This window comes from Rhagoletis pomonella, unplaced genomic scaffold, assembly GCF_013731165.1.
Source record: "Rhagoletis pomonella isolate Grant_MI unplaced genomic scaffold, Rhpom_1.0 Rhpom_scaffold_00003, whole genome shotgun sequence".
NCBI lineage: Eukaryota > Metazoa > Arthropoda > Insecta > Diptera > Tephritidae > Rhagoletis > Rhagoletis pomonella.
In genome coordinates, this window is record NW_023458557.1 from 83794314 (window position 1) to 83810914 (window position 16601).

The 16601-nt window shown below is 33.7% G+C and overlaps 1 protein-coding gene across 5 annotated transcripts in view; it reads right to left on the reverse strand.

Annotated features, from left to right (window-relative positions):
- LOC118735698 (cytohesin-1) overlaps positions 1–16601 on the reverse strand; it is a 146529-nt gene that overhangs the window by 52257 nt on the left and 77671 nt on the right. For 3 of the 5 annotated variants that reach the window (XM_036465615.1, XM_036465618.1, XM_036465614.1), the window contains 6 exons: positions 14554–14686; positions 6864–6962; positions 6519–6793; positions 1835–2040; positions 200–311; positions 34–135 (listed from right to left, as the gene is read on the reverse strand). In XM_036465615.1, coding sequence (XP_036321508.1) covers positions 34–135; positions 200–311; positions 1835–2040; positions 6519–6793; positions 6864–6962; positions 14554–14686 — 927 coding nt within the window. The remainder of the gene's footprint in view (positions 1–33; positions 136–199; positions 312–1834; positions 2041–6518; positions 6794–6863; positions 6963–14553; positions 14687–16601) is intronic. The other 2 variants (XM_036465617.1, XM_036465616.1) reach the window with 1 other exon arrangement.

Below are 16601 nucleotides of genomic sequence, written 5' to 3' on the forward strand. Positions count from 1 at the left end.
GTAATTAAGATATATGTAAGTGATGTTGCTTACCTTTCCTTCGGAGTCAGTCTTACATGCTTTGATAATATCAGCGCCACCGGTAGCAAACAATTCAAAACAATGAGGTTTGCTGCGATCGTGTATCTCACGTACCTGTAAGATAATGCATATTAGTAATGCAAACTTTAATTGAGGTAGTAGCTTTTATTTTACTTACACATATATTTTCCAGCGGTATAATCCCTCTGGGCTCTTTATCCGTGGTGTACTCGAAGTAGTACAGACAATTATCGTTCAATATGAACCAGCGTCGTTTCCAGGATTTATAACTGTAACATCAAAAAATTATCAATCATTTGACCTTTCTGAAATAGTTTGGCTTATGAGTTATTCTTATGTGCTAACATAGCTGATGCTCCACTTAAGTAGTATTCTTATGTGCTATTTGTAGTGGATTTATTAAATAAATTGTTTTTTGTATATCTTTGTGATACACTTGTTTTAATCTATTCTTTTTGCGTTTTTTTTTTGTTTTTGATTTTTTACTTTTTTACTTTTCTGTTTTGATTTTTTATTGTTTAATTTTTTATATTTTGTTATTTTACTTTTTTATTTTTCAAATTTTTTTATCGTTATTTTTTACTCTTTTGTTTGCTATTTTTTTTAGTTTTTTTGGTCTTATACTTAATTAAAGCAGCTCACTTTTCCCTATATTTAAACTTAATTAAGAAATAAAAACTCCGAATTATTTCTTAAAAATAAATAGTGTTTTGTCTTAGAGTTCGAGAGTCTCTAACAGTGTTTTCCAGCTTTTTTCTTTTCTTTGTTCTAGTCAAATAGTTCGGTCTAGATGGCAAACAAAATTTGTTAAGCGCAACCTCACTCAAAAATGATGCAGACGTTCCGATAGCGCGTTCGATTTTCTGATATAACCTCGAAAGCATGTGTGTTAAGCAAAATTCGGTTTTACAAAGTTATGACAGGAGAAGACTAAGGGCCGCCTAATCGGAACGACCAAGATTTCTATCTGGCCAAAGACTTAGAATTCAGAAGCATTCTCCATAACTCGTTGGGGAATTTTCATGCTGTTACAACAAGAAATAGCAACAACATGCCTTTAAGGAGGGCTCACTGTAAGCAGAGTTGCGCTCGCTAGTATGCTGTTGCCTGTCGTATGGAAAAACATTTGGTGCTACCATATTTTACCAAGTCTTTGTCTAGCCTCTTGAGGGGCTGTTTTAAATGCCTGAGCAGGCATCTAAATTTGGGCATGCAGTTTGGTGAACGAACGCTGACAGCCTTCTCCAAAATTCGATGGGAATTTATTAAGACAATAACAACGGTAATAGAAAGGGCCGTCTCTACCAACGCTACTTGAACGATATTATTTAGTACCCTTGACACTTACATAGTCTCTTACTTGCACCGGAATGCATCTGAAGATGAAGATGAACAATTGTCAGAAGCGATCAGATACAGATAACAGATAAATTAATAACCAGAGTTAATAAGAGACATAGAACGTTTTGCAGTATCACCGACAATATGTGGTTACAACCCGAGTACTTTACGGAAATATTAAGAAATTATTATGCTACTTATTAGCGTCATAAGTAAATTAGATTCAATCAGTGAAACGTGTTGAAATTTTTTTTTTTTATATCGAATTGCGGACTGTATTGTGGACGTGTATGCATTATGTCTTGTCTCGTCTCGTTCGATTCTTTTTTATGGAAAAATAACCAATTATATAATTTCACAAATTATGGAAAATTAGAACAGCAACAAATTTAAATTTAAACTACACTACTACTTCATTTAATCTACTAATTAATAACAATGAAAGACTTACCGTCCACCCTGCTTCCATAACCAGCCCTCTTTGTCTGGATTGAAGAATGTATGCATTAAATCATTACCATCATCTTGTGGTATTTTAAACGGTTCTGTTCGTATTGATTCGTAGAGGGATTCTAGTAGGCCGCGGGGTAGATCACCGCCGTTGTTAATGCCACGATTCATCGAAATGAACTGCTCAACGGTGGGCTTGTCTTTCACCTGAAATTAAAAATAATTGATTGTTTGTTATAAAAAAAAATAAATAAATAAAAAAAAATAAAATAAAATAAAATAAAATAAAATAAAATAAAATAAAATAAAATAAAATAAAATAAAACAAAATAAAATAAAATAAAATAAAATAAATAGTCGGCCGCTATGGTGTAGTGAAGTCGGCCGCTGTGGTGTAGTGGTAAGCAGTGCGCGCTTCCACTCCACAATGCCTGGGTTCAAACCCTCGGCATATGTGTAAGCGCCAATCTATTATTATTATTAATATAAATACTATAACGTCGCACCTATGCCAGAAACATGAATGTGTAAAAATTAAAATTTTTTGGGAAATCAAGTTTGAAGTTTTTTTTTTACGAAACTTAACTCTACATTTATGCAATTGAAATTGCAAAATATGTGGTTTGTGTGTACGCATAGTATTCTAAGTTTCAGTATGACATAGAACATCTAAAGGTTAATCAAGTCAACCCAATAAGTCAAAACAGATAAATTTGCACAATATGAAATTTACTAGTTCTGGATTAGTTGGAAGTTTAAAGTAATTATTCCACCGTAGCACGGCAGTCTTATGAGACGTATGTAAAACTCTTCGCATGTGGTAAAAAATCCTACATATATTTTACGACATCTGTTTCGAGCATAGTGAACAACACCGAGGTAATATCAAATAGGTGTTTCTAATAGGTACAGATTTAAAGTTCTTACTGGCTTGCGCAAACTTATATTTCATACTAACTTTTGCCCCCGGCTTCGCCCTTGTTAAGTTCGGTTTAACGTGAATATTTCAAATGTAACAAAACAAAAAATAAAAAATAAGACGTTAAAAAAAATTTAATGAGGCGTATTCTTGTTTTCCTACAAATCGAAAATTTGAAATTTTTTGTGTAGAAAATGATAGAAAAATTTCATGATTTTCGATTCGTACGAAAACCAGAATAGGGCCCAATATATCACGTTTCGATAAATGGACTATAAAGTCGAAAATAATTTTCTCTAGACCCACAAAATTTCTTTCGATGTTTTGATTAGAAAATTTTAGCAAAAGTCAATATAAACATTGGGATTTAAAATGAAAAACGTAATATACATACATATGTATGTATGTGGGCAAATGACCTCATCACACTTTTAACAAATTGACTAAATCGAACGCTTAAAACATATCCCAAATTTGTATTTGCGCAGTAGAAGTTGTCGGTCTATGTTATGTAGTTTGAATATTGAGTGAATATCTATAGCACTTCAATACTATTGCATTCGCCTCTAGTTTTTCATTTTAATTCTCCTTCTTAAACATCTTTTGTTTGACATGACAATCATTTTGTAAGGTTTCATTTTATTTATAAATAAAAGTTAATTTGACTTTTTAACAGGTGGCAACCTCCTTTAAAACTATAAAGCCGTTAAAACCATGATAAAAATATAGTAAGGTAGAACCGCTGAGAGTTACTTTTAAAATTCTTGACGTTTCCAAACATTTTAAATTTTTAAATTTACTCACAAACTCACACACATTTTCATTTTCAATCTCAACCCTGCAAACCATTTTTTAAGAGTATTCTGAAGCGTAAAGAAATTTTAAAGAATTCGGAAAGATCCCATCCGATTTTTTGCCGAATTTTCTAAAATGAAATAAATTACGCACACTTCCATTCTTTTACGAAATTTCGGAAGAAAATCGGTAAAGAAATGAAAATAATGCTGCTACGTGAAGAATTTCTTGCAGACTTTTTTCAGAATTTTCTTTATTTTTCGTACAGAAATTTCTTTACGAGTTCGTGTCAACCACTTCATATAATTTTCTTTGAAGATTCGGAAAAAAATCGTTACAGAAATCAGATACTCCTAAAGATTTCGTTAAGATTTCGGAAACTTTGGTTTGCAGGGAAGCAACAACAATTTCGAACAATTTCAATTTTTTATTTTCAATTTTAAAATGCCGGCAAACTTCAAAAAAAAAATCATGGCCGACAAAATGAGAGAACGGTTCTTCCTTGCTATGTTTTTATTATGGTTAAAACTACATACATATGTATGTTAATACTGAAAACTTGGAACTCATAGTTGTATTTTTCAAATTTATTTTTCTATGCAAGACAACAATAAAATGTTTATACGCTTGTAAAATTTTACGATCTTAAGGCTTAATTTATAGGACTTGACTTTTAAACAGGTGGCAAACTTCTTCAAAATATTTTCAAAATAAATTTTACAAAACCTCATTCGTTTGCCACCCATATTGCAATAATTCATCCTACATAAAATGAATTTGACTTTTTGAATAGGTGGAAATCCTCTTAAGAATGTTTTCAAAATAAAGCTTCTTTAAATCTGTTCGTTTAGCATCTATATTGTAAAATTTCGATGAACTTATAATTTTAAGTAAAATTTCTTCATTTCTTTAAAACATTATGCAAAATTAATCCAGATAATCTATACCACATTTTTTACAAAGAAATACCAACAAACACTCTTTCTAACGAACTTTCGCTTTTATAATATTAGTAGGATTTCCTTTAGCTTGTCGATTAAGTTCTTAAACTGGTAGCAACCCTCGCCAAAACTATTTCAGAAATAGATACAGCATTTGTAAAACCTCTCTCGTTTGATATCCATATTATAATATTTAGTTTAACTTCTTATTTAAATAGATTTTAAATTTTTAGACAATATTTTTGGAATCCACTGATATCCATTTTAAAATATTTCGTTTAGCTTGTTAACTAAATTCATTTTCACTTTTTTAAATGGTTGCAACAATTTGAAAAAAATACACATTTTCAAAATAAATCGTTGATGAGATGAAACCTCACCATATTTCTGAAAGCTTGTAAAACCAATTTTGAATTGCACGACCCACTCCGTTGCTTATGCCAGGATTTTAACTCTCATTCCAGCACGTTTTCAGCATTAAGAAAGCGATACTCTCCTCTCTCAATAAGTGAATTATTGACATAAATACATAATATCAGCTGATGAATTTAGTTCTGTAGCTGAACAGTTTTAGATCTCGACACTTAACAAACTCCTGCCTATCGTGACTCGGCACAAAAATTTAAAATATTGGTTCCGTACGTCATGCGGACTGCGCCCCTCGTGCGGATGGGCGGGAATGGAGGGGTAAAAAGCGTTGGGATATTATTATAGTCGATGATACTGCAAAACGTTCTATGTCACTTATTACCTCTAGTGCTTAACTGATCTGTTATCTGTATCTGATCGCTTCTGGCAATCGTTCATCTTCTTCAGCCAAAGGTGCAAGTAAGAGACCATCTAAATGTCAAGGGTTCTAATAGACATAGACCGTTTTGCAGTATCACCGATGGTATATAATTGTTTTTATTATAAAGAAAGCTGCTGTAAGCTTGAACTAGCGTAAGCCTTGCTGAGATCACTTTCGTCAATATTGCGAATAAGGCTACTGCTAAATGCAAGCGAAATTGTTGGACTAATCAAAGCTATGGGCGAGCATGTTTAGGAAGATCATCATTTGTTTTTTTTCTTTTTCGTTCATTTTTTGTGAAAAGATATTGGAAATTAAGTAGAAATGTAGGTCACTAACCTTTTACTGTGCCAAAGAGATATGTATATGCGCACATATGTACATTTGTACCTAAATAAGCGAGTACATATAAAATTGTATAGTCATTTTTAATTGCTACATATGGAAAAGCTTCAAATCTAATCAAAACAGCTGCGAAAGTGCAACAATGAACGCCACACTTACAGATACAAACAAATTAAATGAAATGTAAAAAAAAAAATTGTTTAAATCGTTCTTGACCTATTTTTAGAATTAAGTAATTATTCAAAACAAATGAGATCACCAGACGTCTAATATTCGAGCAAATACAGTCGGAGCATTTACATAGAGTGGCAAAAAAAAAAAATAAAATCGACGCGTAAACTAAACGGGCGTATGTGGGTGGAGAGATGAATGCAAAAGGCGGTTAGTAAGGCTTTTGTGCGGATCATTAGCAAAAGCCTAACGCATTCAGATGTAATTGGATTTGCAAAGTGTTTGAAGAGAATAACTAGCTTTAATGAATATCCAAAAAAAGAAACAGCATTTGATAGCGAACATTGACAGGCACCTGCTAGCCGAATGCTTGCCAAATGCCAAAACGCCATGAAAATGCATCATGAGTTGATATGTGCAAATCGCTAAAAGATCGGCACATTACTTAGATAGCTAGGGTGGCCAGTCCCCCCTGCCAATGGCCGTCAAACACTGAGCTATAAATACAAAATTTCGACACGCGCATTATGTGATCGGAAGCGTGCTCAATAGAAAACAACACATATTCATTGAACTGTTAAGTACTTTTAGACGTTGTGCTGCATTTTGCTTTCAATAGCATCTTTTGGTGGATTTTTTTTTTTGCTAAATTTAGTTTAAATAATTTCCGCTGGCAGCAGAGAATTCATGAATGCAAATACGTTACTTGCTTGCAGTAACTCACCGATGGATTGTGCAGTGATGTATTGAGCATAATTATGGCGAAACTTAGCACATAACACGTATCGGTGTTAGTAAATATATCCGGATTGAGTTGGCAGTAGCGCTGTGCGAAACATTCCATCATACGATCAATTTTCTGCGCCTCTCCCGGAAGCCGAAATGACCAGAGGAATTGTCTTAAAGCTTGCACCAATATTAGATTCGTAAAATCGTGTAACGCCACAAATGCCTTGAGTACATCCTCATTGAAGTCGTTCTTTTCGCCTAAGTAGTCGCCTGTTAATAGAAGTGCGTGTTACTTAGTAAATGCTGATTTTCTTCAAAATTCGTATTTCATTTTACTCACCAATTGCAGTTTTGTTGAGGCCTTCTCCTTTATACAGGAAATGCGCAACATCTTGTGCGTCGTGTCGAAGCAGGCGATTTTCTACTAAATATTCAATACCTGAAAGTTGAAAGAAAAAGTTGTTTTTAAAATAATTATAAGATATGGAGTAAGTTAATAGGTGTAGTAGAGTGGATTTAGAATTTATTTGGCGATTTGAAATAAATTTTAAATGGGTTTTTAAAAAAATGGTGCAGCATTGTTTTGGGGCTTGCAGGTATCCACTGAGAATGAGGATAGAATTTATAGTTGAGTTAAAGTTCTTTGGACTGAATTTTTACCCACTCTGTTTAATCAACTTTAGGAGAGATGTTACTTGTATACGAGCGGGTTAGATACGAGTACAATGCTGTAAAAAACAGAAAATCAGGTCTATGCATACATTTAGATTGATATTTGCCCTTTGTGAATACCTTCCAGGAGTGCCAGGAGGAAGTAGCTAAATTTTTTCAGAATATCATATTACAGATCAAATAGAGGAAGCCCGATAATTCTACTTGTGAGGTGTCGGCAAGATACCAGGTAATCTGATCGATTTAATCTCAGTAAAGCAAGCATATTCCTAAACACTGCTTCATTCAACTTAATGTGAACCATAAATGGCACCACCAAATTAAAGGAGTGTCTCTGATCGTTTCAGTGATTTGCAGTGCACCGCAAGTTATCCAAAGCACAATAGCTGAAAGCAATCCAAGGGAATAGACATAAAAGCTAAACTAAACCGCTTAAAATGTGATACAGATATAAAAAGGCATACATACAATTGGCATATATTTACATACGTCAACAAGAACTTGGAATTAAGTTGTGTATCACAAGAGAATTGTATGAACAGCATCAATTACGATCTTGATATGTATACCGGCATACGAAAGTATATAAAGGTGTGTCCGTCATGCCATGCGAATAGGCTCAAGAATAAAAATAACAATTTTACGTATGCATAAGGTAATATGTATGTAAATGTGTTCAATGTTCATGGTAAGGCCCTATAGGGAAATGGAACAACGAAGATCATTTGCTGTCGATTAGTGCTGTCGATTAAGATCTCTGTGAATAGGATGTAATGTCTCGAAGGGTAGAAAATGTAAATAAGCTGGATGCACTTCTACGTAGCGAAATTGCATATAAGCCGTACTCTACTATGTAGATAAGTATGGCATCCGCTTCAGACGGCAGCAAAAGCCTTTCAGAGTCTAGAAGCTTTCCAGAAATGCTATCATGGAGCAACACAACACAACACTCAGCGCGCCAGAATTCTCAAGTTCTTTGGTGCTATTAGTATGTACTAAGTCTCAATTCCTTGTCAGACTAACGTCACATTTTTTTCTGAACAAATGGCGATCGCAGCGGACCAACTGGATGAAAAATTCTACATTGTGCTTTATTTAAAATCATATTAAATATTATTATTATTAGATATTAAATGATATATTGATATAAATGATGATTTCATATTTTTCTCAGCTTTAATATTATCGTGTACCATAGTTTTTCATCCAATGTCAGACTTTTTGAGCACTTTAAAAAGGTAAATGTATTCAGTGTTCAATAAAAAACAGTTCAGCAATAAAAAATTGGGTTTCATGATCGTATAAGCTGAAAATTTAAAATAATAATTTCAAGTTCAACATATTTCCTATTAAAAAATCAAAATGATCAACCCGGAACCACTCGGAATTTCCGGACTCGGAAAAAACAAATTTCATATTTATTTTCCTTGCCAACCTCACGTTTTTTTCGTGCGAAAACTTTCGGTTTTTGAAAATCGACCAAAAAAGGCCACTCTAATGTTTTTCTTAAAACTTCCACCAGAGCACGCAACAATGAAAATTTTCACATTTTCTTCGAGAAACCTATTTTCGCAATATGGCAAACCCCAAATTGATTTAAGAGTCATGGTTTCGTCGACAAATTTGCTTAGAACTACACGAAGTATCATTCTGTGCTACAAGCGTATAGTCGAAAAAATCTCACATACAAATTGACCTGCCGTAGTACACATAGTAAAATTTTACAAAGAATAATTTTGTAGAATATTTAATTCATTAGCTGTCTCACAAAAGGGTCGTTTTGGACATTTAAGCCAAGCGAGATTTGCAAGAATGGATGTGTGCGAGTTGAGCTGTCTAAGGTCAGTTGACAGTACAGGACTGAAGTGCGCTCACCAGAAAGATGAGTAAGACGAGCGAGACGAGTGTGACAGCACAGGAAGTGTGTTGGGAGAAGTTGTTCTGGAGTGGCAACAACACAGGAACTAAGGAAGGCGAAGCTTGAGCAAATCGAGCTAGTCGAGAAAGTCGAGCATGTGCAGGTCTGGCAAGTTGAGTAAGTCGGGTGAGTCGGGCAGGTTGAGCAAGACTGACGGGTGAGCATTACACCGGTCTGTTCAATGTGTAGTTGCATTGCAACTGGTTGCCGAACCCATATTATGGCAGAGGTTTAGATGGGCCTCGAAACGTATCAAGGTGGTGTGTCCACCCCACACTGCCAATTGGTACTGAAGTACTTGCATTTTACGGCGCTGATCAAGGCATTTGAATTGATCCGTTGTGCTTCTTGACACTGTGAGGTTGGGTCGTTTTAACGACAGGTACTCACGATAAATATCACACACGGTTGGGCGCAGATCCTGTGCTCACTTTACAAACCAGTTGCTATTGCTTCAGCGATTCCTAAAGGGTACTTTCAGAACACATTTTTTATTGCGAATGATGCAAGTTGCAAATGTATAAAATAAAACAAAAAACAAATCAACTCGCAGCGAAGGTGGAACAATTGTGGAATCGTTGAAATTCTATGCGAACTGACAATGGCAAGCAAAAGGCAATCAAATGCATGAAAAACATTTACATACATACATATGTACATATATGTATATGTATACATGCAAATAGCGCAAGACCACATAATCCAATCCAGCTTTTGGAAGCAGACAACAAAGTAAACAAACAGAGAGATTAGTGGCTATCAGCGTATATAAATACTCGTGCAGAGCAAAAAACAAAAAAAAAAACAAAAAAAAACATGACAGCATACAAATGGATATGTATGAATAAGTAGGTGGGTACATATAGTGGGGAAGTCGGCTGGCGGTGCACAAATTGTACATAAGTACTAGAAAATGAATGAACAGACATGCCGACACAGCCAGTCAAGCATTTGCGGCAATTAAATCAGTGACGAAAGCGCCATGGAGTGGTCTTCCTCCTCCTCCGGCCACTTCCAGCAATACGTAATATGTATGTATGTATGTATGTATGTATTTACAACATGCATGTCGGTGATGGATGGCTGACGCTGGTTATTACGATAATAATAGTTTGGTGACGATTGCGCGAATTGTAAAAGAACAACCGTTACAATCATATCTGTATTTAGCTTATGTTTATATGCTAGTATTTGCAGTTGTTTGCAAATTGTGGCTATGTTGATGAATATATGTTTCGAGTGATTAAGTAGCGTTGAAAAAGAGGTGTGTCATCATTTCATATATACATATATATATTTTAATTTAAGTCGCTTGTAGAAGTGACAGCTGTGTTGTTTCACAGGAAATTCCTTTAGTAAGTATGTAAATAAGAGTAGATAAACATATAGGCGGAATTGTCACAATTTTTGTTTAAACGTAGACTTCATTTGTCATCACAGATTGACACTCAGTAAAGTTGAGCAAAGGGATAAAGATTTATATCGCAGCCAAAAAAAAACTGTGGAACAATTTTAACCCTTTCAAGAACATAAGCCTATACATTATTAAAAAAAAAATCATGATTTTAATTGTAGGTTGTGAATCGTCGAAAAACATCATCGTGCACAGACAAAGCTCAGAAAATGACAACGACTAGCCTGAGCAGGCAACACTGGCGCGACGAGAACAACATTAACCGCGCCTATAGAGGCGCTTCATGACCTGCCTCCTCTAAACAATGTAGTCAATAAAGGGTCTCACTGTTTACAGCAAGGCTCTTCTCAGGCGACAATGAGGAAGACAAGAAACTCATACACGTTTCTACTCTCCGGTTCACAGAAAGAGAGGCAAAACTGCGCATCAGCTTTGTAGACCTGTGCCATCCGGGATTGAATTCCGCACATAATTTTAAGGTCCCCACAGAATCAGCTGGAACAAAGAACGACCTAAACCATCGGGGCAAGTTGAGTATGCCTTTCAGGGCCAGGTGCATGCTACTGAATTTTGTCTGAGGTAGTATGTAAAAACAGGGGCAACCAACAAACACTTCTGCATGCACTCTGACAGCAAAGCGACGCTCCTCGCTCTCGTTGCACACGAGATCACCGCTAAGCTAGTGTGGGACTGCCTGCAAATTTTAATATTTATCGAAACCAGGAACCAGGTTTACATCATTTTTGAGGTACCAGGACACAGTGGAGTCGTCGGCAATGAGGTGACAGATATTCTCGCGAGAAAAAAGGGGCTACACAAGAATTCAAAGGCCCAGAAGCCTTCACTGGACTACCATGGAGCTCCTTAAGGCGAAACTATTATATCTGCATACAAAATGAAGCGCAACATTACTGGACAATTACGGAAGGTAACAAATAGGTTAAGTTCTTCATGCCGGATATGTTAACAAGGAGAATCGTAGCAATACTTCACCTTAGTAGGCATGGAGTAAAAATTGTTGCCAAGTAGAGCCGGAAACAGCAGAACATATTAATAGCCGTCATCGATTCGCCAACAGTTAGTGAATTTCCGCACTCAAGCCTTTCGAATGCAAACAAACTTTAAGTAGTTTATTAAGTCATTGCAGACCCTTATTTTTACGGAGTGACAATTGAAATTAACTTGTCCAACAAATCATTTCTGTCATGCCATATTTAGCATTAAAAATGAACCAAGACAATTCATTTTTTTTTTTTAGTGTTTTGTCATAAATGTTGGCCATCTTTCTCTCCCTCTAATTGCGAAGCGAAATGTCAAGAGGGTGATCGCGCTGTCATCAACAAAATGTTGAGCAAAAATCTGAACATCACAACATTAATGGCAATTTTATCACATTGTATGACGTATGTCACGCCTTGGAGGATGATCGGATGAATTAGCAATGAAATGAACTACATAAGATATGGGGGAAGAAAATAATGGCATGGAAACGATCGCTGGCATATACACTCGCATATATATAGTATAAGTATGTATGTATGTATGGCATACATATATGTATGTATGTACATAAGTGTGTTCATGCTCATGTACTCCTGTAAATTTGGTGTGGGGACTTCGCACAGCAATAAACTAAATAAATGCGCATAAAAGCACTCACTTTAAATGCATACGATTATATCGACTGACAAATTTGACAGTTCGTTGACATTTTGAAGGGTTTGGCGCACATAACTCGAATGCCATGCAACAGCCTACAAACTACATCCATACATATGTATACACATATGGGCTCAAGCGGTATGTGCGGCTAATTAATTGAATTAAATTTAAGTAAGTGAAAAACGAGGAGAAAGGTTGAAGGAAAAACAAACGAAAATGACAGGAATTTCAAATTCAAACAGCCTGATACATGCATGTAGTAGGTACATAGCACATATGTACGCATATTTATGTGCGCGGCAGAGGCGCGAATGACACGCCTTAATCAAACGTGCATGCAGAGTAGATTGCAAGCAGTTTTCTTAGTGCGAGTGACGCAAATTATTTGATACTTGTAATTAGTGTAAAAGGGTGAAACCGGTAGATGCTAATGAAATATGGAAAATTCTAAAGAATCAAAGTGAATTGCTCATTACAATATATATATTTCCATAAAGATGCAAGCACCAGTTTTTTTTGTTTATAAAAAATAGCTTCGTAACTAAAAGTGAATCATTTTGAACTTAAAAGATTAAAAATAGATTCGCACTTTGTAAATATTTATAAAAAAAGAGAAATTTTGCATTAAAGCAATGACGTCTTTCAAGCCCGGATGAAAATAATTAATTTGTATACACTTATTCACAAAGTATAAATAAAGCATAAAAATTAGGACTGTACGATCTAACCGGATTTTTTTGGCTATCCGGATATTCGAATATCTGACTGAAAAATTCAAACATCCGGATATCCGGTTAATTTCCGTGCATATCTGGATATACGGATTCTTTAAGCGGATATTCGAATATCCGGATTATTCGGATATTAAAAAAAAAAAACAGTTGATATGCGTATAACTAAATGAATGCAGGGAAAATTTCTTTATGTTTGAGAACTAGTGCTAAGAATTCGAACGGGGTATTTTGACTATCCGGATATTTGAATATCTGATTGAAAAATTTGAACATCCGGATATCCAGTTGATTTCCGTTCATATCCCGATATTCGGATTCTTCAATCGGATATTCGAATATCCGCATAGTAAAAACATCCGGTTTAAACAAGCTTACGCTGAATCCGGATATTAACCGGATATCCGGATTTTATCCGTACACACGAATATAAGAAAGGTTATCCGAATATCCGCATATACGGAGAATTCCATCCCTAATAAAAATGTTCTAAATTAAAAACAGTTTCGATCACCAAACTCGCGAAAAATCAGGATAGAGAAATCTTCAAACAACTTAACATGAACTAGTTTCAAAATTAATTAAAAAGAAGTGATTAAAAAATGTAATTTTTAAGCAAAAAACAAAACCGACTTCAATTCTGATATAAAAATTTAAGAATACCGTTAATTTCTTCATGATCCAATGATCGGATCTAAACAAAATTAGTATGGGACCATCTCTGCGGTACCACCCTTCCAATAAAAAAACGGTTTATCGAAAACAGTTCGGGAAGACGTGTGGTACGCTTATTAAACGATGATTTATTCTCAGTAAGTACTCAACACTGTTATGTCCGATTTTATATTACGATTCCCATGTCTGGTGGATAGCTTTTCAGAACCAGTATAACCATGTAGAACTAGAAAGAGTTTAGAGGGTCGCAGATGTCGGGACTATGGTGGTGATTTGTCCTCAATGTAATTAGAAACGTAATTTCCATAAACCCTCATATAATGTACAAAGCTTCAGTGTTTGCTGTAAGATTTCTCGTTTACCATCCCAGATTGGACAGAGTACCAATTATAAACGCCCCGAAATGGAATTCGGCAGGCTACTCGAGGTCTTTCTATAGTGGCAAGCCGCGGCCTGGACGGGAAACTTTATTCCTCCGCCTGAGAGCATCAGCTGTAATGACAACAAAATTGAACGCGGAGTTGGGGCAGGCGTTTTCTCTGAGTTCTAAGAGATAAGAAAATCAATCCAGCTGCCTGACTTTGCAAACGCTTTTCTAGCAGAAATATTTGGTACCGCTATAGGGTGTCGACTTTTAAAAAGCTAAAGGTTAACGCAACCCTTTAGAGGTGTGGTTTGCCATGTTCTCGGACAGCGGTCTTGGTTAAGTATCTAGGAAGTTAAGGTCAAATTGTTACAGAGGTAAGTAAGAGGATAGATAATATCTCAGTGATGCAAACGACTATAAAGAGACTATATAAAACTCTTCTAAACTTTTCACAATTTTTAAAAATATTTACTGCTACTTACAAGTCTGTTTGGCAATTATTTTGCATAGAACTTTTTCTTTAACTTACTTTGTTTGTGTTTTACTAATAAAAAAAAATTAATACAAATTTAATCATTTCATTTTATTTACCTTTCTTTGGATCCATATTGAACTTTTTCCGCCCAATGGACATTTGTTTCTCTTTATTGGAATGTTTACTATCTTCGGGCACGTCCAGCGCCTCCATTTCCGATACCACCTCACCAAGTTCATCTTTGATTTGCTGTAAATAAGAAAAAACGTAATACGAAAACGTTTATTATTGCATCGGCGAAATACAAAGGATGGTTTGGGCGAATGTAAAATAAATTGAAATTACAAAAGTGGCGAATTGCATTTCCTTTCGCCAATGCATGTACCTCAAGTAAACTGTATACTTGTAAGTGGTATTATTTTGGAGAATGCCTGTCAATTAAATTTGCATTTTTATGTAAATCTGTATGTACGCTAAAGCGGAAGAGGAAGAAGAAATTTCTGGCAAATGAAACGAAGACTGTCGTTGAATTTTAAAAATAGCAAATGTACGGAATACTAAATTGACATTTTAAGTAAACAGAAATGCGAGTGTCGCCAGCAACGCAAATAACGAATGCACTTCATTTTGCAGTTAACAAGCAGAGAGGGAGATACGCTCGCCTTTAATGGGTATTAAATGAGGTGGAGCATGAGGGTCCCTCTTAAAGTTTATACTAATTGGCATGGAATAACGGAAGAGATTTTTTTATTGATATAGGCAAAAAATTATTTTGCAAAATTTTCGTGTACTTCTTTTTATTGTACTAACTTCTAATTAAGTAATTTTTAAGCAAAAAACAAAAGCGACTTAAATTCTCATAAACAAATTTAAGAGTACCGTTAATTTATTCATGTTCCAATGATCGAATTATAGAAATCGGTTAACGTGGTCCAATGTTATGCGGTACATACAAAAATATTCCGACAAATTCTTAGCCTCCTCCTTTTTTTTTGATCTCGATTAAAAACATCGATTAAAAGCATAGCAAATTTTTTGTTGTAAAATTATACATATTTTTAATGATGGTTTTTATTTTAATTATTTGTATCCATTTTCATTTATTTTTACTATGTCTATTTATTTTTATTTTTTATATTCAGTTTTGTTTTTGTTATTTCTATTTATTTGTATTATTTTTATGTAACACCGTAGCGGCCATTTCAGCGATTTTCTAACAGTTAATCTTTGAAAAAAGTATTACTTAGCTTTTTACTTTTATTTTTATCTATCATTTCAGATTGCCTATTATTTTAATTTTTTGTTATTTTTATTATTTGTAATATTCTTTTTTTATTTAAGGCACTAGCTGCCATTTAAGCGATTTCTTTAACCGCTAACTTTTGAAAAAACGTTTTTAGTACTTTTAATATTATTTAAGTTTTTCTAATATATTTATATTTATTTTTTTAGTTTTGTTGCATTTATTTTATTCTTGTTCATTACTTTTATCCATTTTTTCATTAATTTTATCTATTTATTTCAATAATTTTATTTATCATTTTCCATAATTTTTTATTATTTTTTTTCTTTACATATTTTTATTGGTATTTCTTATATTTTACGTTTCCATTATTTTTTTGTTATTTGTATTTATTTATGTTTTTATTGCATATTTTTATATATGTATATATGTATAATTTTTTTGATTTTATATTTTTTCAGTTATTTCTTTTAAATTAAATAAATTAACATTATTTTTTCCTTTTATAATATGTATGTATGTACATACACTATCTGATTAAGGTCATATGTATATATTTTTTTTTTTATTTCGCGAATTTCTTTAATATTTTATTTTTAAATTTATTTAATACTTTTTAGTTTTTCATTTCTTAGATGTTTTCTTTTTTATTTTTAATTTCTGCATTATTCCTTTCATCTCTGCAATATTTTTAATTTGTTTTCGTACTTCGGTATTTTTTATTTAGATTTTTTAAATACCTAATATTTTTAAAATTTTTTAATGCTTTTTAAATTTTTTTAATATTTTTAAATTTTCATGTTTCATTCAAAATTTTTTTATAATTTTGTTTTTTTTTAATGTTTTTGCTTTTTTTTAATATTTTTTTGATTTTTTAATATTTCTTATTTTTTTAAATATATTCTTATATATATGTATATT